The 24,823-nt window shown below is 35.7% G+C and overlaps 1 protein-coding gene across 1 annotated transcript; it reads right to left on the bottom strand.

Moving 5' to 3' along the window:
• Positions 1–16,673: 16,673 nt before the first annotated feature.
• Positions 16,674–18,514, bottom strand: LOC116175021 (farnesyl pyrophosphate synthase-like). Its single transcript, XM_031493062.1, has 4 exons — positions 18,356–18,514; positions 18,011–18,308; positions 17,214–17,657; positions 16,674–17,166 (listed from the first exon to the last, which is right to left on the bottom strand). The coding sequence occupies exons 1-4, from the start codon at positions 18,382–18,384 to the stop codon at positions 16,840–16,842; spliced, it is 1,098 nt and encodes a 365-aa protein (XP_031348922.1). The 5' UTR covers positions 18,385–18,514; the 3' UTR covers positions 16,674–16,839.
• Between the last annotated feature and the right edge of the window lie 6,309 nt (positions 18,515–24,823).

Below are 24,823 nucleotides of genomic sequence, written 5' to 3'. Positions count from 1 at the left end.
GAAATTGGTTTTTAGTGTATAACTTTTGATTGAGAAGCCTGATCGAAAAAGTACGAATTGATTTGGATTCTACGCACCCAAATTAATAAGAAAAAGTGTTTTCCCGAGAAATTTTGGTGTAGTCGATTTTTGGTAAAAAAGGAAGGAAAAAAAATTGTCTCAGATCGTCTCGGAAAAAAAATTTTCTTATAGAATGTGGCCTGTAGAATCCATCATTTCAAACAGTTCCAAGATTGGGCTACTAGTTCAAAAATTACAGCCCTTTGAATTTTGTTTCGAAATTGGTTTCTAGTGTATAACTTTTGATTGAGAAGTCTGATCGAAAAAGTACGAATTGATTTGGATTCTACGCACCCAAATTAATAAGAAAAAGTGTTTTCCCGAGAAATTTTGGTGTAGTCGAATTTTGGTAAAAAAGGAAGGTTTTGCTATATTGCAAAAAATTAACAAAAAATATCTTGGGGCACTTCAAACGCTAACTGGGAAACCTATATTTTACAGGTGATCATATTTTCTACGTAGGCAACCTTTTATGTTCATTACATTTCTGAAAAATATTAAAAATCAAAAGAATTAAAAAATTCCTAAATTTACTACATTTAGTGAATTGATTCGCCGTTCAATTTGATGGTGCACCTGAAAAATTACATTCCTTTTTAGATTCGTTAGAGTTAATGAAACTGGTGATAACGCAGTTGCTTTTATAAAAACGAGGCTTCCAAAAATATTACGGAATGAAATTAAAGGTGAAAGCTCAAGATTACTGCCTGCAAAATGATTAAATTTTAAACAAAATAACAAAGATGTATCAGCATATGCTTCTGAAATGGAGTCTCTTGTTGAAAGACTTCAAAAAGCATACATAACAAAAGGTGTTCCGTATACAGCAGCCGAAAATTATACGGTAGATTTTACTGCACGCGCATTTGGTAAAAATGTTACAGTTTTGAAACAATTCAGGAAGGTTTTGCCAAATTTGTTAATACTAACTCAGGCGCCAGCAGTTCATCAAATTCTACTGTTTTCTTTTTTAAGAAAAATGAGGACTTTAGAAGCAATAATCGCAATACTCGCGGACGCGATAGAGGATTTAATTTTATTATAGCAATCGAGGTTATAACCATAAATTCAATTATCGAGAAGGACGCGCTACCGGGGCCGTGGGAATTATAATAGAAATTTTACTTTTAAGAACTCCTATAGGATACAATCATAATATGCTACGGAAGCGGAGCCGGAAAACTAATCGCCCCCCCCCCCCCGGTCGACGTCGAATCGATGGGGGGAAGCAGAATAATTTATACTCTCAATCTGTCATTATTTTCTAATTTCGTAGTTTTTGAAACTGAAATGTCCGGTTCAAAAAATACACTGATGGTGCATGACATTTCTATTTTTAAACGACGTTCAAAAATGAGGTCTAACCAAAATTTTAGTGCTATAAAAGGAGTAATGGAAGGTTTTACAAATTCATTAGGTAGTACCATTGAATAATACATCTTTTATTATTCAATGGTAGATTCTTTATTCAATAGTAGTACGGAAACGTCGATTTTAATACGTGGCCATAAATTAAAGCACACTTTTCATACTTATCGTTAATGAAGATTTTCCTATTCCGTGTGATGGTATTTTGGGCAGAGACTTTTTAGTCAATTATAAAGCGAATTTGAATTATTTTTATTGGACTATGACTATTCGAATGGGCCAATATACAATTACCAGCCCAATTTTCAGTACGCTAGTTAAAGGATAGTACAATATTTATTCCATCAAGATGCGAATTAATCAAGATATACCGGAAATAGTAAAACATGACACTTTAACCCTTTGTAAATAATTCGCAGATATTTTTGCACTAAAGACGGATGTTATAACTGTACAAAAATTTTAAAAACAAAAATTGAAACTATCAGATAAACATTAAAAATTATAGGATTCCCAAATTGTAATAACATTGATTATACACACTAGATAATCAATCTTAATAGTAATAGGAAGTTTAGTTCAAATTATAATTGTGCTCAATTATAGAATTTATTGTAAAAATGTCAATGTACTTCTTACTTTTTATAATCCACTTTGCGTAGTAAATAGATCCTTGTGTAACTGCTTGTAGACTCCGATTGCCAAGGAATGCCCTTCACAAGTGTGGGTCATTCTCTCTAAGAAAAAGGAGGTGTAGTGTCCTTCTAAGTTATTATAAAATGTACCTACCTAATATAATTTAATTCTAATATTTAAATAATGGGTCCCTGTTCGAAACAGAAGGTGCAATAAGCGTGAGGTAAACCCAACCAATTGCTGACTTTACATTATTGCACTTTCACGCATAGATGATTGTCATTAATTGTAATAAATGATTCGAACTGAGAGGTCCTTTAATTGATACCTTTACAGGTATTCAAAGAAATTCTCACCAGACCCCTTTTGTTCACATGGTCAAATCTACGATGCCATAGGTTGACCGCTCTGCCAAACCAGTCTTCTGTCCAATAGAAAAATTTCCACTTCTTCCATCCAGTGTTAATTACAACGTCCACTCGATCATCCTTCTCGAGTCTAAAGATCCGCTCGTCATTATCCAAAACTACTCTTCTATCACCAGTGACGTCAAAATCCGTCAGCTTTAAAACCGACATCAAAGCAAATCCATGATCTGGAGCGTACAGTATCTCGGACAACTTGATGCTGAATCCTCCGTCTTCTACAGGTGTACAAATCATTGCGATGTCCTTGCCCTCTGCCTGGGCTTCGTCTACGTTTCCCATCTAGATGATACCGTAGTAGTCTTCATCTAGTTCAATAAACCCTTCTTTCAATGGCGTTATGAGATCTGACGAGCAAGAGTAAGTACCACATTTGCGATTTATTTTTCCTTAATCCCTACCATATGTAATTTTGTGGGGTAACTCTTCCAAAGCGAGCAAGGCGTTTTTATTGCAAAAAAAAATAATCCGTATAATCGTAAATGCTGACTATCGTGCTCACTGCCGACCTATTTTTAAAAAATTAAATATTATGCCTCTTCCATCTATTTTCATATATTACACCATATTGGAAATTCATAAAAACAAAAATAAATTTGAAACCAATGACTTCTCTCACAACTATTCTACACGAGGAGCAAAAAAAATAAAAACGCTCAATTATAAACTAAGTAGGTCTAAAAATAACAGTCTTAGGGTCGACTTATACAATATCGTTCCTGATTGTATCAAACCTTACAATTTTTTTTAATTTAAAAGAGTCGTTAAGGCGCACTTATTAAGTCATTCTTTTTATAACGTTAGTGAATATTTACATACGCCTTGGAGATCTATTCAATAATTTTAATGATATTTATTTATTTCATTGTTTGTTTACTTGAACTTTTTGTGCCTGTGTAGTAGTATTTTCTTTAGTCATTTTTACCTTTACTTGTTTATATTTTATCTCTGTTTTGTCTCTTTTTAACTAAAATTTTAAATTGTTTATAATCTATATTCTGTTTTAGCCACATGGTCTGTTTAGCTTTTATTTATTTGAAATTTTAAACTGTTTTTATTATTCTTTTTATATATATGCATTGTACTAATTTAATATTTACCATATTTTCTGACGTGTCAAAACCTATTTTTGGTATACGGACAAATAAAGATTGATTGATACCATAGAGGAAATACACTCTATGCCCCTACTCAACAATACGCTTAAACTTTGTGGATTTAATCGACAACTTCACTTATGGTACTATTTTTCGTTTCTTTTTTAACTCTCAACAGTCATAAGATTTGTGTCAAAAATTTCCACGCGTTTTTCTCCCCCAATCTGCATTTTTGATGTCATCGCGCCTTAAACTTTCTTGATGTTGCACTGATGAATATTTCATATTTGTGCCTTGAGAGTCCGTTCAGGAGAAACAATGAGGGACTAAGTGCTTCAAAGGTTACCGCAACGCAAGATCGTTCGGTTGAGGTCAAGAATTTCTGCATTTAATTATCTCCTTTCGTTATTGTAGTTAACAGCTCTTCCCGAAATTGAAGCTGATGCGTCACACTAAAATCTTGGTGCGCTAGACATGGTGATCCACGCCTTTTCTGCGTGTTATGACCTCCTACGTAGTCAATATATTTGTCCCTTACTGAAAGTCAACTCTGGAGTTTTTGTCTTCTCCCCTGCGCTGAAGTTTTCTATCAAGCAGTCTCGCTGCTCCATAACCGACATGACCTGAACATGTCAAGCAAACTCAAAGTAATTGTCGTCTGTGGAAACCTCGGTCGAAACCATTATTATAACCGTTCATCGCCATTATTACTCCTTCTAGATGTGATGAGACAGCTACACTCCTTGATGTCTAGACACGGTGAAACTTGGATCTCCGCGAACTACCGACCAAAAAAATTAGCAATTTACACACGCTGCCGTCCATAACGTTTAGGCTCAATTTAAGGGATCCTCTCGCTGGACGCAGTCACGTAATCAATAACGGAGCATGTTAACGAGAGGTTCGCTAATCAATGCAGTTTGAAGTTAATCAACTGCCGAACGAAGTTAGCTGTTCCTAAATTGAATGTTCCTATTCAGACACTGTAAATATCTCATTTAGGGTTCAATTAAATTTATCTGATGGATTACTTCTTATACATTTGTTTTCATGGGGATAACTGTCAGATAAATTTAACGACAATATATCGTCTAATCTACAAGTCATATTTGTTATTACAAATAACCGAATTAAGGGATTTTAGAGAGTACCGGTTTAATGAGGAACTGTAAAAGCGGGAATAGACTGACAAGTGACTGACAAAGCCGAGAAGGTCATCGGCGATGTAGCTATAGAATTCATAATTAAACCAAAGATTGTGGTTACTCTTTGATTGAACCATCCAGCAGCCCTTGGTCCTCCCTGGTGGTACTACTAAAGCAGAAAGTGGTAGCACGAGGTTTTGTGTAGATTATAGGCAACTGAACAACGTACCAAATATAGTAGTTATCCGTTGCCCCGAATAGATGACACCGTCTAATGAAGAAATCGAGATGGTGATGCAAGAAACTACAGGACAGAGCCCAGCTTCGGCGATGTGTGGCCGAGAACTCCGGTTGCCGTGCGATTTGTAGTTTGGTACAACACCTGGTAAAGCAGGGATCTGGACCTATTGAAAATAACGGTTCCGGTTTTGACACTTTTATCGAAAATTATCGGTAATTTTTTTAAACGAAAGAATTACGGTTTCGATTGTCATTTCGGTTCTGAAAAAATAAACGGGGCCGTTACGGTTTTCGGTATTTTTTCGGTCCGGTGTAGGTTCCAGGATTTTTTTGAAGCAATAGCATACTGCTTAGTCAAGTACGTCAGAACTTTTTCAAAAAAATGTAATATAAACAATCAGACGATCCCATTTTAATCGTTTGCTGCACGAAAATCTTTTTCCGGTGCCTCGGCCGTACTTCGGTGGAAAATATTGTGAGGATATACAACTCGAAAATAGGAGTATTTGGAAAAAAATATAAATATTTGGAAGTGACACATTCATATATGTCACAAACTTATACTGTTAATGGAGATTCCACTTTACGTCAAACTACAGACTGTAAATTAAACAAAGTATAATAAGGAGAAAATGAATATATTTTCTCTCGCGAAGTAAGTGTATAGCTTTTATGCACAAAGTAAATGAAGAAGTCGGAAATTTTGATGTAATTTGAAACTCAGTTTATAAAACTTTATTACGTACTGTCCATGCATACAACAACCCTGAAATGAAAAGAATTTTCCGTTTTCCAAGACTATAGTTTTCTGCGCATTTCCGTTGCTCATAAAAGCTATAATATAAATTGTTTCGTCTCTCTATATTGTCAATAAACTTCATATTAATGCAAATTTTATTGAGGTAGTAAAATGAACACCGTTCTTGAAATTGCCATCTTGTTATTAGTTTCCTTATTCTTATTGTCGAAACAGTTTTTAATAATAAAAAGGGGAGCAGCGCGCAACGTGCTCCATAAGTAATTGAATGTTCAGCAGTATTGAATAATCTAAATTGAGAGGACTACCGCAATGCTTAATTTGCTTCCAATTCAAATTGAAGTTCCCTTGACGAGTTTGAATATGTACGCGATTTTGCATTATAACCGGACAAAATGATCTTGTTAGTTATAAATATCAAAGCGCCATCGGCAAAATTGCCTCAATTTGTCTTCGCGAAACCCGCGAGGATACTTCTTTCGTCTGAAACCCTCGGAGTCACATTAATTATTTAACATCCTATGACAAATTACTTATAGCGACGTTACTCGAATAAGGTCAAATTGAGACGAGAAGGCGTTCAATTCCGTAATATAACTCATTTTGTAGCTAATAATTAGCGGCATCCCTAACATATAATTTTAATAAATGAGGAATTGTTTCCATTCGGGAATAAACCGACAAAACTAACGAAAATGTCGCTACAGTACCATCCAACAGTGTCTGGTTGTGTGAGTGTAGGTAGCAACATGCAATGGATGAATTAAACAAATTGTACGAAAAGACGAAGAAGCTGGAAATAAAAACCATATCAAGAACTATTGGGTAAAAATGTAGGACGGCAGTTCAATTTTTCAAACATGGTTTCGCAAGTCATTAAGGAATTATCAAGTGAATATATCAACCAGGCTGTAAATATTAAGGGTTTTCAGCAAAAATTCGTGCTACCAAAAATCTATAAAACGCCCATAATACGTTTTTTTTTCAAATTTTATATATGGCGAAAACTGCATGTCTCGGGATATCAGTTTCAGTCAATAGTGTTATAAAGAAAATACGAACGAGCATTACCTACGTCCTACATAATCGTAAAATTAAAATTCCGGAAGTTAATTTTCTTTTGAAAATAGTTCGTCCCAGATACCAACAGCACACAAAGTTAACGAGTAACGAGATTATACTAAAATTAATTAAATTTTATCGCATTACCTTTAACAAATGTAACAAATGAGAACTTTTGTAATTAGAGCTCTTGTAGGATAGGGAAACGATCCAATCTGAATTTATGCGATTCGACAAAGAGCAGAGCGAAAGCGAAACTTCCGATCGTAATAAGTCCCTTGTTGCTTATGCATACAATTAAAAGCAAAACCTTTTTTGATATGGTAATCTATTTCCAAATTTTCGTACCAGAAGCTCTATAGAAAATTAGAAAAAGTTGTACTTCGCAAACAAGAAATAAATCTTAACTTTTATAAATTAGGAAGGAGTATTAATTTATGCATGAGGGGTAGCACCGCAGTTATGACTTTATATTCTCAAACTCAGCACGGAGATTTTAATCAAGGCTTGTACGATATTTTCGGACACACAGAGAGGGTTTACTTTTTGTGATTTCCTATGGAAGATCACACGTTGCACGAGATCTAAAATAAATTACTAGAATCAGCTCCTAAAAAATAATTTCCATACAAACTTATGGCTGGTTATGGTAAGATTTGGAGAACAAATAAGGCTAACACTAACCGTAAAAGGGAAAAGTTATAATAATTATTGGCGGTAAGATTAATTTCGGGTTGATTTTTAAATTAAGGATAATAGAACACCATATTTTGAGGAGGTATCAGGTTTTTTGAATAATAGAATTTTGGTTCTTCATTTATATACCTAAACCATTTCTAAAAAAGGTTTGTTAAAATGATTAGATTGTAGTAAACGAATGTATTACACTAATTTTTATTGAAAATGTTAGTTGGTCGTCTACTATTAATAATAATAATAATAATAATTTATTTCATGCTATTGTACATAAAGTACTTACATATCGTCATTCATTATAGGTACGGTAGTCTAAAACGTCTAAATACAGATAAGTGTATACGTTACAAACATCACGAAAAAAATCACTCCATTGACAAACAAAACTAATGCTGGACAAATATTTGATTAAAATCACATTTAATAAAATCTTCAGGACTGAAATAACATTGACGAATTAAAAAGCGTTTCATTTTATTTCTAAAAATGTGCGGTTCTAAGTCTCTAAACCTTGTTGGTATGCAATTAAGAAACATTTGGGACTGTATTATAGGGCCCTGTTGCGATCTAGTGAGCCTACCGAGCTTTACACGGACATTGTGTCGTAGTCTGGTGTTATGGTCATGCGTTTGGCAATTTAAAGTAAAGGTGTGAAAGTTCTTATTTGCAAAGCACAGGCACTCAAGAATGTATGCGCTCGGAAAAGTCAAAATGTTCAATTTTTTGAACGCTTCGCGACAGTTTGCACGGTAATCCAACCCGGCGATTATCCTGACCGCTCTTCTCTGCATTCTGAATACATCACTATGCGATGCGGAATTTCCCCACACTATGATGGCGTAAGTCATGACACTATGGATTAAAGCGTAGTAGGCATTTATTAATACTTTTTGTGAGACGTTAGCTGCTAAGGTTCGGAGAAGGTTGGTTGCTTTACTCATTCGATTTACTAACGTCTTGCAGTGTTCACTAAATTTTAGTTTACGGTCTAAGATGCAACCTAAAAACTTCACACATTGGTTAGAATTGTCCAAATCGACACGTTTCAACGTCATCGTCAAGTTTTCCGTTTTGCTTTTGTTGAGAGCTAATTTATTAGCATTACACCACTGTTCGATATCATTGATGGCGTGATGTAATTGTTTAATTCCTACGCTAATGTCAAAATGTGAATTAAGAAGTGTAGTGTCGTCGGCATAGAGAATGCAATCGATACTGTTGTTGATATTAAATGGTAAATCGTTAATATATACCAAGAAAAGAAGAGGTCCCAGTATCGATCCTTGTGGTACTCCGCTTCTTACAGGAAGGTATTCAGATCTGTGATTGTTGTATAGGACGCATTGTAATCGATTATGTAAGTAAGATTTGATAAGTGATATACTGAGGCTATCAAACTTATAAAATATACTTAATTTTTCCAAGAGAATGCTTCTCGAGACACAGTCAAAAGCTTTTGACAGGTCTAGGAAAGCTGCCGACATATGATCTCCCGATTCAAAAGAGTCGAGCGTTTTGTTGATGAGGAGCGTCAGTGCGTCTGAGGTGTTCCTTTTTTTCCTAAATCCGTATTGTAGAGTACGAAATAAATTATTTGCTTCAAAATAATTACTTATTTGTTGATAAATAATTTTTTCGATGACTTTTGACAGCACTGGGAGCAGCGAGATTGGTCGATAGTTATCTAGTTTAGTGGCGTCGCCCTTTTTGTACAGAGGAATAACGAGTGCTACCTTTAAGGCATCAGGGAAAACTCCAGATGTGAATAAACTGTTGATTACTATAGTCAGGGGATCAATCAAGGCACTAATACTTCGTTTCAATAACTTGGTACTCATCCCATATACATCTTTAGTATTACTATTTTTCAGTGATGCGATGGGGTCTCTAATGTGAATTTGAGATACACATTTAAAACTGAAGCAATGCGATGGCTTCATGTTTGTTGTTTTAAAAGTTAAAGGGTTAATGTCCGTATATGGCAGATTTTTTAGGATACGATTCGTAGCACTAATAAAATGTGTATTGAAGTCACCGGCAGAAAAATTTGTATTGATGGTTTTTTTCGTTTCTCTGTGGGAATTGATGATATTCCACATTGTTCTGGTTGGGTTTCCAGAATTTGTTATAACTTGATCATTCATTCATTTCTATAATTAGTTCTCAAGTGATAAAATAAGTTTCTCAATTTTTCCGCCACATTGCATATATAGTTGACGAATAAATTGAACAGTATGTCTTGTTTGTTTTAGATGTGTATTAAACCACTTGATTTTATTATCACAACCTCGAGTTTTTATGACAAACTCGGGAAATGATCTTAAAAACGCACTGTGAAATATATTAAAAAAAGTTGAGAACTTTATGTCGGGATTAATATGATGGCTTTTTAAGGAATTCCAGTCATAATCGCACAATAGTTTATGAAACTGGTTAAGACCTTTGAAGGTAAGAGGACGAGATTTTACCGGTTCATAAAATTGTCTCCTAGGGCTAGCATCGTAGTAAACCGTTATTATTTGACCTAGGTGGTCAGACAAACCTGTTTGAGTAACTTTAGGAGCATTATTATTATTGGCAAAGTTTATAAAAATATTGTCAAGGCAGTATTTACCTCTAGTAGGTGAAAATATGGTTTGCTGAAATCCATAGGATTTGAACAGGTTGCATACTGCACGATCGTCTGCACTATTTCCACCGAAGTGCACGTTAAAGTCTCCGGTGATTAAGATGCGTTGGTGCTTCGATAGCATCTGGAGGATCATTTGCAATTTGTCCAAGAAGATGTTTAGATCACCTTGGGGTGAACGGTATAAGACTATAACCACAATGGCCATGTTACACTTAACTGCCGCAATTTCGAAATGTAGATCAACCGCCAATGCGTTGATGTTTTGTAATGGTGTTGCATAGGTGCTGCCTTTACTTAGTATAGCCACACCGCCGTGTGTCAGTGTGCTTCTTGTAAAATGAGAGGCTGATCTCCATGGGCCCAACTGTAACGTATCAAGTAGATTGGCGTTAGTGAACCAGTGTTCACTGATACGGACTATGTCAAAATTACTATCACATAGAAACGCTTCTAGTTCGTTCAATTTGTTTGTCAAGCATTGTATGTTGACATGAAATACAGTGAGGTTATCATATTGTGTTAATGGTCTTTTGGTAGGTTTGTTGTCAACTTCTTGTGTGATCACTGTGGATATCATTTCTCCGACGGTGCTCGTTTGGTGGGATGAAAAAACCGATTTATGCATGTGCCTCTGGGCCACAGCGATGGGTCCATTGCTTTAGTACGATCTTCATCATTAATCGTTACTTTGAATGATGAATAGTACTGGGGATACTTGGAGTTCAGTTTTTCACATTCGACTTCAGGGAAGCTGGACTTTAAAAAAGATGCAACTTCCTCCGCTTGCGTATCAGGGTGTAGTTTGTATACATGCAAAAAGGCACGTTTGGCTATCGCTTTTAGTGTTGTTTTGTTGCTTTCCATTTCGCCAACAATCGGCTTGTTATTGGTGCGTGACTTTTTTTTGTAGCTTACTGTTGTGAATCCGTCTTCTGGTTTGGTACCAGGAACACTCTTTGAGGCGCGACTATCAGCAGTTGCAATGGGCTGTACGCAGTGGCGGATTTACATACAGGCACACTAGGCACGTGCCTAGTGGCGGCAGCTTTACAGGGCGGCATTTTTTTGCACTATATTTATTTTAGGTAACATTTTAAGTTTTAAAATAAGTCCCCTATACAAATGGAAAAAATCTTTAATGAAAATTATGAAATAAATTGGATTGGTAGATATAGTTTAAACAAACTGTAAGAACGATAATGGACAATGCAAGTTTTGACGTGTGTGAAAACTTAATCTTACGTATACTGTATTTCTTTTAATATTCGTTTTAAAAATTTCAAGTTATAATTTGATTTTTATTACCATCTTAAAATTTATTGCAATTTAAAGATTATTTTGGAGGGCATATCTTTCGGTGTGCCTAGGGGCGCAAAAAATTTAAATCCGCCACTGGCTGTACGTACATGCGTTTTAGATTTTGCGTCCAAGTTCATTGCCGGTTGGCGGTCAGTAATTCTTATCATAGGCGCTAGATTGCGCATTGTCATTTGTTGTATTTTTAGTGCTATCAATGTTTATGTTGACGTCAGAAGAAGAGTTATCAGCATTGCTGGTTTGTCCAGATAGTGCTCGAGCGTAATTCTTGTTCCTTTTAGGTTTGTTAATAGATGTCGCATCCGTTAAGTTATTATGGGTGTTAATTACGTTTAACAACCTAATTTGCTCCTGTAATGATGTAATTGCAGTTTCTTGATATTCAATTATTGCGTCCTTTTGAATCAGTAGTTCTTTAAGGTACGTTATTTCAATGGATAGATCATGTTCACTGTGCACAGCCTTATTTGAGTTGTCATTTAAACAGCAGTCGATATGCCTATCGTCAATTTTTTTCACGCTTTTTAATAACTTCACGCAACTCACATGAGACACCCGATCGCATTTGACACATTTTAAGCCACTGTGGGCAATGTTTTTACACTTTTTGCACGGTTTGTCCACAACAGCGCCTACTTCGTCGTCCGCCATTACTCTAGCCACACACTAATTAAATGGAGCAATTCATCAACAAGATTAGATTGTAGTTAAAATATTGCTGTTTACAAGATTAACACAAGGAATTTTGTATATTATTTTGATGGCTTGGAAAATAATTGAACGCCAGTGCATTCTCCAAATGAAATTTTGAAAGGGAAAATTAGTCAGCATAAAATTCTGCATCCCATTTAAGCGACTTATGGTTTAGGAGATTAGTAAAAATGAAAAAAGAAAAACTCTCCTTGTATGTTTAATTTGAGCTTTTCTGTAGAAATAACTCAATAAATAAGAAAGTTGGCATCTGCGCATGCCCACACATAATTTTTTTTTACTATGTGCCTTTACTAGAAGCATCTGTGGTTAAAATTTCAAAGAAATAACTCAATATATTTAAATTTTACATTATGAGAAATATGACAAATTCAAAAGTTCTTTACACAAATTCGGAATAAACTAATTGTCCTTCATGTTTTAAATTTTCGGGCGAAAAGTGGGTATTATAATGAGAGGATTTCATATAGATAATGGTTGACTAACTGAAATAAGTGTATTTGTGTAAGATCTTGATTCTAGTTTGTTTCACGAAGGGATGAAATGGGTATGGTTGTGACAAATTGCACGATTTCGTATATAGAATTCACATTCCAAAACGAAGCAGATTTACCAACACGATCCACAATAGTATTAATAATATCACTTTCAAATTCCAATAAATTTGTGATAGTGTTATCAAGGCCAAGTAACTTTGGCTTAGCATCCTTGACTTCTCTTTTTACACATTCATATACTGAATGACAACGATAGTGCCTCTGCACTGATCGAGAGTTTTTGACATTGCACTTCCTTGGTTTTTTCCATTTTACAATATCCAATTAAACAAATAGTACAGGCGGTAAGTGCATCGGTCTAAACATTTTGGGGGGGAAAGCTGGACTTTGTTGAAATGTCTCAGGTTAGGTGTCCCGAATAACGTACTAAAAGTCCAGACCCCCAACTGCGCCGCTCGTCGAGCTGTGGCACGTTTTTGCCCCCCGAAATCAGTTTTTCGTTAATATCTCGAAATGTAGCAGGTTTAGAGAACAACTTTTGAAACAAAAAATGTTCCTCGTAAAATTTCCTACACGAAAGCTTATTTGCAAGTTAGCCCAGGCCTAACCGTTAGCCTACAGCGTTCTCTTGAGTAGTCTAATATTGAGTTCTTTGATGATTTTTTGTACTTATGGTTGTTATTGATGAAAAACATACTTCTCACTTATTGTACCATAGGATAGCCGATTTGAACGTTCGTTTAAGAAATTTCATTAAGATTCTGGAAGCATACGTATTTTCTTATTTACAGTTCAAAATTATAATCACTTAATTCTATATACATTTCATCGTTCGACTCAAACAGCAATGTCATCATCCGAATGCAGAGTAGTTTCGACATCGGAGTCCATACTGTCGTCGAAGTGTGACTCTTCCTCAGCTTGTACCTCAGCATTGAGGCATGAAAGATCCATACACCCGGAGCGTAAATTGGAACATTTCAGTCCTGTAACACAGAGAAGAAAGAGAAATGAGTACGTATCTCTGAATTTCAGAACCTCGAAGAGAACTGAACAGAAATCGGTGCTTAGTCTTCTATCAGGACACACCTGCTTTGCTGTACGAACATGCAGATAAGCATCCTTTTTGACAAGCGCATGAAATTAAATTCAGCAACTCGTCAGGAGTAGTTAGGCGCAGCGGTCATCGGTGTAGGCAGAAGTTCTGCACTGTGTATGTGCCAACCCCATCCGATCGGAGAGAAATTGTTTCCTCTCCATTTTTGCACCTGATGACAGCATCGGTAGGCGTGGAGACTGAGTGCAGCGTTTTTTTTTCCACCGCCTTATGGAACGAACCGATGACGATCGAAATGTCTGCTTGCCTGACACAATATTTGACTCCGCTGACGTAGCTAAAGTAATTCGTGTTGAAATAGTGTATACTGCAGGTAGACTGGCGAAAAACTCGATATTAGACTACTCAAAAGAACGCTGTAGGCTAACGGTTAGGTCTAGGCTAACTTGCAAATAAGCTATCGTGTAGGAAATTTTACGAGGAACATTTTTTGTTTCAAAAGTTTTTCTCTAAGCCTGCTACATTTCGAAAAACTGATTTCGGTGGGCAAAAACGTGCCACAGCACGACGAGCAGCGCAGTTGGGGATCTGGACTTTTAGTACGTTATTCGGGACACCTAACCTGAGACATTTCAACAAAGTCCAGCTTTCCCTCCCAAAATGTTCAGATTGACGTTTTTTGTGTACTTATCGCCTGTGCTAAAACTAATTATAGCTCAAAATAAAGTATTCACGTCAGCATTAAAGGAGATTACAATATCGTACGATACAATTAATTTGCTAATCGAGTACATGACAATATTTACTTACTAAAAAATCGGCAACATCCCTTTCAAGCGAATTACATAGGGTTAACCAAAACAGACAGTCAATAGAAGAGTTTGGTAGAGGTGTAGAAAAATTAATGTTAAATTTAACCGTAGCGCCAGCAGGCGGAAATAACGTTTCAATTAAGCTTTTGTCTAAAGTAAAAGAAAAGTTAGCAATTAATGCATTCTCGAAGGGTTTAAAAGACCATAATTTAAGAAATTATGAAACTTTAAAAGACGTTATATCAAATAAGAGGTAACTTTAGGGGAAAATCGTAGGTCGTATTACCGAGAGCGTCAATACAACCGTAAGATACAATGCAGTAGGGAAAAATAAGTAGTATATTCATTTGACAACCATCAATAAAAATCCTTTAGTAATTACATAATCCTAGTGGTTATCGGAACCATCAATTTCGAGGTTACCTTACCATGGAAGAAATGTAGGCAAAATTACAGGGGCGAACCACGGCAAAATTTTTTGATGCGACAGGCCGACAGCTCGTAATCTAAGCAGGCTCCCTAGTAAAATTTCAAAAGAGGAGACTTAATTTTAGGATGAACAGATTAAATTGTATAAATATTACGTTAGGAACAGAAAAATGACAACTTTTGTTAGATATGGGATCATCCCTCAGCATTATTTTTATTTTTAGTTTAAGTAAGCTTTAAGGTAGAATATAAATCCCCGTAAGACAATAAGGATAGAAGGATTTAAACGGTTCAGAATATACTATACTCATTAGATTCACTAAAAATGCAGAGTCCACAATAAAAAATACCGCAGTTCATCATAAATTTTTAGTCGGGAGTGATTTTTCAAGGAAATGCAAGGAATATTAGGTCAAAATATAATGGGTTTAGAAACCCGACGGTTCATTGCATCCAAAATTGCTGTCTTCAAAATTTTACATAATTTGTTAAACGCTTCCGAATTACTTCAAGAAATTAAGCTGAAGGTACCATTTGTTAAGCTAAGGAGAAATAATGCTATTTTTTTATTAGCAACACAACTTCCCCACTTATTAAGATCTTGATCACTTTAAATAACTTCTCCTCAGTGAATTATATGGACCTTTTTCGCGATCATCTAAATGTAATAATAAATCAAATTAGATCTTAAGCCCTAATGTATGTTCAGAGCGCCAGTGCCATGTAATTGGAATTTTTAGCGCATTTTTTAAGAATTAAAAAAATGGCTATTGCATGCGTTTTGTCCTTCCGTCCGAACCCACTTTTGCCGTTTCGAACTACTTCTAGGGGAATGGTCCTAGAGTCCTGAAATTTTTTGCAGTAAGTAGCCTATACCTTGAAAGTGTGCCAGACGGCCATCAAATTTCGCTGTCTAAAAGAGGCCCCCCCCCCCCCACGGATTATTTCCTGAGATGCTGTTTTTGAAAGTAAACCGTACATAACGGTTACATACGACAATCAACTGGTCTCAGATTTTTAATACGCATGCCTTTAGCGGTACCAAGTTAAACTTGAGAAAATGGGGGGGGGGGGGCACATGTTCTACCCTTGATGGTATTCTAATGAAAGGTCTCATCGAAATAAATTGGTTTGTACAAACTATAACTTTCTAGTGCGACTCTTTTTCGAGATCAGTGAGTGACGGGGCCTGAGGGGGGGGGGGTATAAATACGAAAATTTGTTCAACGGACCTTATACAGTGATGGACAATAAAGGTGTTAATTAAGATAGGAGATAAGTTAACAGAAATCCATAAAAATAGAATTAAGCGATTTGGTAATTAGTTATTAAGAAAATTACTGTAAGAAGCAGAACAAACACGTTCCTTTATGTAAGTGTTTTTTCTCTCCCGGAAGGAAGTGTGATGGACATATTTGGTAATTTGGTATTGAGAAATAATTACTCATTTAACTTGCTATTAAGAATGTGCGTTTGTGCACTTTTTATATCCAAAGTCAAATGCACGTCTTTAACCGAGAATAATTAGGTCAGTCGATATTAGTAATTAGCAATCTAGAGTAGTAGCAAGAATATTCGGTCAGATATAAGAAGTTGTATAAATTATATGACAGCAGGAAGATTGGTTTTTTAATTATGAACAAGTTATTACAACCTATAAGCATTGAATAACGAAATCAGAAATTTTTCACTCAACGCTATAAGAGAAATGCTAAGAAGAAAAACGCTATTGTAAAATCAAAAATGTTTATTTATCAAACTGTATCGAGAAACTGATATTCAAGGTAACAAGAAAATAAGACGAAATTCAATTACGCATATACGTTTTACCTTTTACATCCCCTAATTATTTAATATATCTTCCATACGTAGGTATGATTTGCATGATATGGTTCTTATCACAATGGAAATATATTCTCCACTAGACTTATGCTGGCGTTCCTTAGTGAAGGTGTCATTTTCCTTGTGCGTTCATGAATATAAGCTAACGTTTCATCCCTGTAAGCAAGGTACTTCTCGAATAAGTTCATCTCTTTGTAAACAGCAACAATCTTTTCTTCAAATTCATCACCAATTCGCCCATAATTGTTTTTAAATATCCGTCGCTGCTCCTCATTTCCATTTTGCAACACTTGAACCGCTAACCACGTGCATTTGCCTTCACTAATATCGTTGCCAATCTGTTTCCTAACCTTTCCATTTTCGAATATGTCCAAAACATCATTCTGTAATTAAAATTGTTAGCCAAATTTCGCAACACTTACATCTTTACATCAATCTGAAAAGCTTCACCCAATTTCATTACCACGTCACGAACTTCGCGTAGCGTACTTTCGCTTCCATTATCAGACAGTATTAAAGCAGCTCGAAACGGTCCTTCCACGAAGGGTATGCTGCCCTTGTAACCAATCGTCGTCTTGTATTTGTCCATAGTGAAGGGTGCAAAGACTGCGTTCCCGTTAATGTTGCTCTTCCAGTCCAGCGCTTGTCCCACCGCGGCCATCATGTTTATGTATCGAAATAGGTCGGACAGTGGCAAATAAGCTTTACAATTTGAAAAATATTTCTTCAAAAGTACAAATGCCCCCTCCAATACTAAGGTTGCGTCGTTTACGGCGTTCAACCCAACCCCCTTTTTTCTGTACCATGTTATTTCGTTAGCGCGCGTTTGTGAGCTGTCCATCAAGTCATCGTTGATTATTATGGATGTGTGTAACTAAAAAAACCTTCTACAATGAGACGTGACATTTTTCAAAAATTGCCAAAACCCGGATCACCGATATGAGACTTTAATAAACCAAGAAATGTGATAGCAAATGGATGGCTCAAGATAAGGTCTTTGGTCTTTCCCCTAACAACTGCTCTCTTTGAGGAAATAAAAAAAAATTATTATTTCTGGTAAACTTTGCACAGTTTAATTTAAAAATCAAGAAGAGGGTCTAAAAAAATCAAGCATTCAATTAGCACATGTACCTCTTACGAAGGGTTGCAATATAGAAAAGCATTTAGAAAATAAATTGTTTCAGTTTTTGTTACTTCCGCGAAATTATAAAGTGAATATGAACATACCAGTTCTACGCACCATGCCAAAATCTTCGCCAAATGCAAGTTTTCTTCGGTTAAATTCTCAGACGCCTCCAGCGTCGTGTAGGTATCCATTATGATGCTCGGTCTGAACCTTTTTTCCTTCAGCACGTTGAACTCCATCACTTCGGCAAAATGATTCGAAAATTTTGGCACATTCGAATACACAGAGGAATTGGTTAGGATATCGAGAACTTCAGGGAAGACCGACACGAAGTTATCTTTCTTCTCGTCTCCATTAACGCGTCTTTGTAAAGTTGTAAAACATTTACTTAAAGCGAATCTGAAAATTAAGTTATACTTCCGCACGGGATTTTAATGCGAGTTGACCTGCGCTTGGCATTTCGAAGACACAACATTCTTGATTTTTCTTCTTACACGTCCAGATACCGAATTATAATGAATAATTAATATAGACGCAGTGGAGTTGGTTGCATTGAACTTTGTCTTTCTTGTTTACCTTATCTAATTTTCCTACCAAATTAAAAATAAACCAATCAGTGTATTCTATTAATAATTCTCAATATACTTCCAGTAGATACGAGTATGCGTTCTTATTCATTTAAATTTATTTGTGTTGCTTATCTGTTTTAAAACAATAATATTTTACGAGTACGTCAAATTTAAACAACAATGATAATATCCTAATTTACACAAAGGCGTACAAGTGCCCTTTCCCCAAACACATTTTCAAAATCAGTAAATATCAAAATTCAAGGAACTTTGATTCAAACAACTGTTTACCGTGTAAAGTTTGCAAATTCGTAATTGTGTTCCAAAAAGAAACATTTAAACCCCCTCGATGTTCTATAAATTTTAAAAGAAATTGTCGACGACAAAAAATTACTCGAAGATCTTGGTTTTTGTGTAACGTGTGGTAAAAATACCTGCAAGTGGGTTCAGGTATGTCATACATAATATTATATCGTATCAAATAACGTTGGCCCAATGTTGGAGCCCTGTGGTACTCCGGCTGCAATGGATCCTATTTCGGATAGCGTACTATTGATTCGCAGTACCCGAGAAGTTTTTCGAAACGCTCAAGATGTCCGAGCGATGATCCCTGCGACAAGTATAGTGTTTCGGTCTGTTGGAGCTACTTGTTTGCCGTGGTTCGAGATATATGCGTACAGACGGATTCCACTTGGGTTGCTGCTAGTACAGCCCGGGTGAGATTTTATAATGTCCTTCCGGCACATGTCAAATGTATTACAATGTTGGCTCCTTTTAAAAACCAAATTAGAAAAATTCTTCAATCACTGGTGCTATACACACTGGATGATTTCTTTACGAATATCAAGAAATGCTAGTCATATTTTTAAAAAATAAAAAATAAATAAATAAATTTTAATATATACACCTATTTACATTTCTTTTTTATAGATATATTTATATTATTTATTGTACTTTATTGTGTTTTTTATTTATGTTGTTATTGTGTGACAGTTACACCACATTCGTGGTTGAAATAAATGCTCTCTCTCTCTCTCTCTCTCTCTCTCTCTCTCTCTCTCTCTCTCTCTCTCTCTCTCTCTCTCTCTCTCTCTCTCTCTCTCTCTCTCTCTCTCGAAATTGTATTTTTGGATTCCAAAGGTATAGGCGTATAATGGCATTTTGGCAACTATTACTGCTCCTCCCAAGGGTAGTCGGAGATACGATCATACGGTCAGTGGTCCAAAAAAAAGCAATAACGAGCAGTCGTTGTTTTAGTCGGCCGTTAGTATTATACTTGGCAATGATCAGAGTAGAGGGTCGGCATAAGGGATGGAAGAGAGGGGAATGATTGACAGGATGAACTTTCTATTTTGTCATGAAATGGAGATAACATATGCCAGATAGTCTGGATGAGATAAGTGGGGAAACAGTAAATTCTGCTCTAGCGACCAGTCAAACTTGGGCGCTTACTACTCAGTGGAACAATGACTTAATATTTTGGCATTAATAACCTTTAATTTCCACGTAAATCCTCTCACCGATCCACTTTTGTTCTGTGACAGTGGCTACCCCATGGACTACTCGCGATAACGAGAGGGGTGTATGTTAAATGTCCTAGGTCGAAGAGCGTAAGGGTCCCACTGTAGTCGGATCATCTTGTTCGTTCTGGTCCGATGAATCTTTCAGGGCGGTCTTGTTTCGGCGAATAATGGGCTACACAACATCGTCGGTTTCCTCTTATTCCAAACACCTCTTCGTCCTATCCAAATGAAGAGTCTCCAAGCGACCTCCCCTATCGACTACATAGTTCACAAGTGGCCTCACCTCCACTATTTCAAATAGCCCTTGCCACGGAGTGAAAAACTTATGTGAAATCGCAGTGAGTCTCACTTCTTGGCGAACGTGTAGTAGCGGTTCAGTTTCTCTTGATTGCGCTTTTTTGACTCTCGGCTGTTTTCGGCGGCTAATTCATAAGGCTCTTAGAGTCTGCGTGCAGATTTCGAGGGTAGTCTTCGCTAAATTAATTTTATTGTTTTCTATTGCAATTATTATTCTCTTTTGCCTCGTATTAATAGTTTGATTCGATTTTTATTGTATGATTTGTGTTTTTCTCTTTCGCTTTGTTGTCGTAGTTAATTCATTTCTTGTATTTGTGTATGTTATGCCAGGTTGTTTTGTTCATTTGATTCGAATGACATTTCAGATTAAATCATTGCTTCCAAGGTCTACCATCCCTAATGAAAAAATAAGAATATTTGTTTCCCTAAAATTCAAATCTACATTCCTTTCTGTCATCCATTTAGAATGATGGAATGGATATCAGTTTCTAGGTATTCCTGTTTTAATTTAGCAAAAAGTTTCCCAAAATTCCTGCTCCAAAATGGCGGTCCCCTTACCTAGGGGTACGAAAAAACCTTTGATTTCGACAAACATTTGGAGCGTTACTCAAAAAATTCATTCTTTAGGAATTAGATTATAAAAAAGGACACTCACTTGAACGGTTTAAGAGATATAAACTTTTTAATGGACCTTTGCAAGTCCAAATTTTTGACGAATAAACATATGTCAAAAACAGAATAAAATGGCGCATTTAGAAAAAAATAGGAAATGGTATGTTTCTATTTAAAAAACCAAGATGGCGCCAACTTCTAGTATTTACTAAAGTCACTAAATATAGAAAGTACCGCAATCCATTGGGCTCAGGTATTAGAGAGAGAACGCATGATTTTTGCCCAAAAATGGCGGAAGTTACCAGATTCTAGTAACTTTAATGTTAGGGATTGTTCCACCTGTTTGGAGATATCTGTATAATTTTTATAAAACATGACAGTACTATGAAGTTAGGTTATAAAAAATTACAGCTATTCAGATTTTATTTGTCAAATTTTTTAAGTTGGCAGCAAATTTGCCCAAAAATGGCGGTTGATTGCGGTATTTTCTATATCTAGTGACTTTAGTATTTACGAAAGCGACGTCATCTTGAAATGATTTTATTTGAATTCCCAATAGTCGATTATGGCTGTGAACCAAATTTCAAGTTTCTATTTCAAATTGGGGTTTAAAAACTTCTAACGAACGAGTATTTATGTGGTCAGTCTACACCTCTGTAGGTACATGTCAGAGGATTGCACAAATGAAACAGTATTGATAAAGTTGTATAACTTTAGACAGCACTAGATATTTCTGAATGGCAAACTTTGGACTTACCCTTTAAATGTTAAGAACCTGAAATAAAAAAGATACATTAGTATGATTGATGAGTATAGCGATTTTTAAACATCTCAGACTTATAGAAGTACACTTCAATCAGATATGCAAAAAAAAACCTGTACAGTGTAGCCCGAAAGTTCGACGCACCACAGAATAATTTGCCACCAAAATTGCAAATTAATTACTTGTTCATTTAACAGTTTGTAAATCTGGCATGGCATGACAATTTTTAAAGAGCATTACTGTTCCCATTTTCGTTTAAATGTCATGCTGGAAATATGATAAATGGCGCAATTTAATATGAAAATAGAAAATGATTCACTGTCATTCCTGACGATACTTCTTAGTCGAAAGATGACTGTCATAATTAATATCCACCAGTGTAAAGTATCCGACGAAAGGGGGGCTTAAATTGAGTTGCGTGTTTTGTAATTATTTATCCTCTTGATATCCGTTAATATAGGAAATAGCGGATGTACGGATTTCGGATAAATCCCTTGCAAATGATGAAAAACGCATCAACGCAAAACGCGTTTTATCAATATGAGCAGCTCTTTCGAATAAAACATGCCCGCTGTTTGCGAACAGGCTCTATGAAATAAAATTCAATTGGGGAAATGAGCCCATTCAGATCATTCATTCATCATTGTGCCATATCGAAATGCCTGTACGTTGATGTGTATAATTTGGAAGATGCCCTTTTCCTATTTTATGAATGTGCCCATTAACTTAATACGTTTTAATTCCTTAGCATTAATCAAAGGGCGGTCACTATTCATGTAAACCAACGTTATCCCACATCGAAATGGTTTTGCCAAAGGGTTTGCCACAATCCATTAGGGGTGGAAATGTAAGTATTTGTCATTAATTAAAAATTTTTTTCGTTTAGAAAGGAGGCGCAACAGGAAAATGCTTTTTCAGCGCGTTATTTGCCTAGGTTTCATATTTATTTCCCGATACTCGTGGCGTCACTATAGCCGCGATGTCCGCAATTAAGATAAGGTTTTTTTTGGCTGATAATAGAAATTTATTGTGCACTTTGTACACTACCCATTTCATTTTTAACGTGATATTAGTGAAAAAGGCAAACAATAAACAATACCTTGATGGCAGAGAGCGTTAGACACAAATTCATTAACAACTACAACCCGAAGTTTTAAATCTTAAATTGTGATATCCCTTGAATTTGGTTCTTATAAACTTCTAGTGTTTATAAAATATCGAGAATTATTATTGTTTCGCAACAAAGAGAATGGTATTTTAATAAAATATTGACAACACCAATAAACTAAACTATAAATTACTATTTTAAAGTTTCCGGCCCGTTAAGTAAAAATTAAATATAAAGATTAAAGCTGCAAGGTCATGTAGGTTTACGCCGGTGTCAGTAAGATATGAGACCTTTCGTCGACCTAAGAAATGTCAAGAGACAATGGGGGTTAACTAGAATTATGAATTTAGAAATATTATCCGGCAAATTAAGTAAGTGTAATCAGCGATAGTTGATTAAATGAGATGCGGTAAATACCATCCGATTCAGTCGTTTCAAAAGAAGCGCTCTAAATTAATTTGAATTTTAAGACCAACTACATGGCAAAACAAGATCCTAGCATACCCAACCCTCAACTTCACTGGTCCAAATAAATGTGTTACTGGGAGCCCAAGACTACGAAAAATCATATTACAAAACCTACGGTAACAAAGTTAAGAGTAGTATTCGACGCGTCCGCAACCACGCCGGTCGCAAAAGGATCCTCGCGCACGTGGGGACCAAGACTGCAAGAAGAATTGGCAGACATCTTAGTCAGATGGAGAAAACACCCTATAGCGTTCACGGCACTTTGTTGGCTTAAGATTCAGGATAGAATTCTCAAATCGAACCTAGCATTAATTTTGAATGGATTTACTTATATTTTTAGACGAAAAGATTTCATTCATGATTTAATTCTCTTTAATCTGCAACACGACTATGAATAATACGACGGCGTAGAAGGGCCACACAAAAAAACAAATATGTATTTCCATAATAGAAAATTCATCACCGAAAGTAGGCAAAAAATAAACTTAAATGGTGCCGACCGGACCCTGAAAACAAGAAATGAGAGGTAGGTATTATGACGATGGAATCGAAAAAACGTGTCATTTCACAGAATTTGCGCAGAAAATAAGATAGCATAGGGATGTATGGAATACAAGTAAGAAAAAACACGTAACAATCTTTGGCTTCCTTATATACACGTGCTTATTCAGATGGGGATCTTTTTGTACTCGCAATCTCACTTTTTCCAGCTATGTGTACTGAATTCTAACTATTTATTGTATTTAAGTTCCTTCACGCTGCGGTTTTGATGTTCATCTCAAAGAACGAGTTAAATGAGTCTTCCACGCCACGAACAAACGTCGCCTTAATCAATAACGACAGTTTTCAAACTAATTCGCGAACTTTGCAGCGTGTGCATTCGAGTTACAGTTGGATTATTTAGCTCTGTAACTCGTGTAGTCGCTGTCTAGTTTATTCAGTAGATGATTTAATTACATCCTCAAGCTAAAAACCAAGTAATACATTTGAATGTTAAAAAACACCTCGAAACGAGTAGTGAATTCGTAAACAGGCGGATGTATTCAATTTTAGAACTCTGAAAGGGTATTAATCTTGAATATAAAAAGGGGCTTAACGCTTTGTTATGGGAAACCAAATCGAATAAAAAACCGCATAAGTGGATTAAAGGGAAAAATACATCAAGCGCGCTTATTGTGTCCGTGTGCAAGTACTTATTCAGATTAAGTTTACATTTCTCTGACAAATACTGTATAAAGTTTAATCCATAAGTTCTACGGCGAAAGTAATTGTAGGAACTCGATATAGCGACTTGCACAGTCACATTCATCAGCTGAAAACATGTTTGATTTTGATTTTTTCTTTTAAATAATTGAATTAAGTTTTGCAAGTTTTCATTAAAAATTTACGAAAGAACTTCAACACAATTTATTACCAAGTTTTTTCATCTCAATAGATACAATTGATACAAAACACAGTAAGTTAGTGTTTTGATGATTGAGAGCACCCTGAAACTGCTTGAAGTCCATCGAACATCGTTTGACAAATTCTACAATTTCATTTTGAAATCCTTAAAAAGTTCCAGTCTTGATATT

This window comes from Photinus pyralis, unplaced genomic scaffold (assembly GCF_008802855.1).
Source record: "Photinus pyralis isolate 1611_PpyrPB1 unplaced genomic scaffold, Ppyr1.3 Ppyr1.4_LG6, whole genome shotgun sequence".
Taxonomy (NCBI): domain Eukaryota; kingdom Metazoa; phylum Arthropoda; class Insecta; order Coleoptera; family Lampyridae; genus Photinus; species Photinus pyralis.
The sequence above is the reverse complement of the archived record's forward strand: the minus strand, read 5'-3'. Positions and strand labels throughout refer to the sequence as shown.

Coding starts and splice junctions, on each gene's coding strand:
- LOC116175021 (XM_031493062.1), bottom strand. CDS start 18,384: ATGTTGTGTCTTCGAAATGCCAAGCGCAG. Junction 17,658..18,010: donor TGGCATGGTGCGTAGAACTG/GTATGTTCATAT, acceptor AGGTTTTTTTAG/TTACACACATCCATAATAAT. Junction 17,167..17,213: donor GTGAAGCTTTTCAGATTGAT/GTAAAGATGTAA, acceptor TTTTAATTACAG/AATGATGTTTTGGACATATT.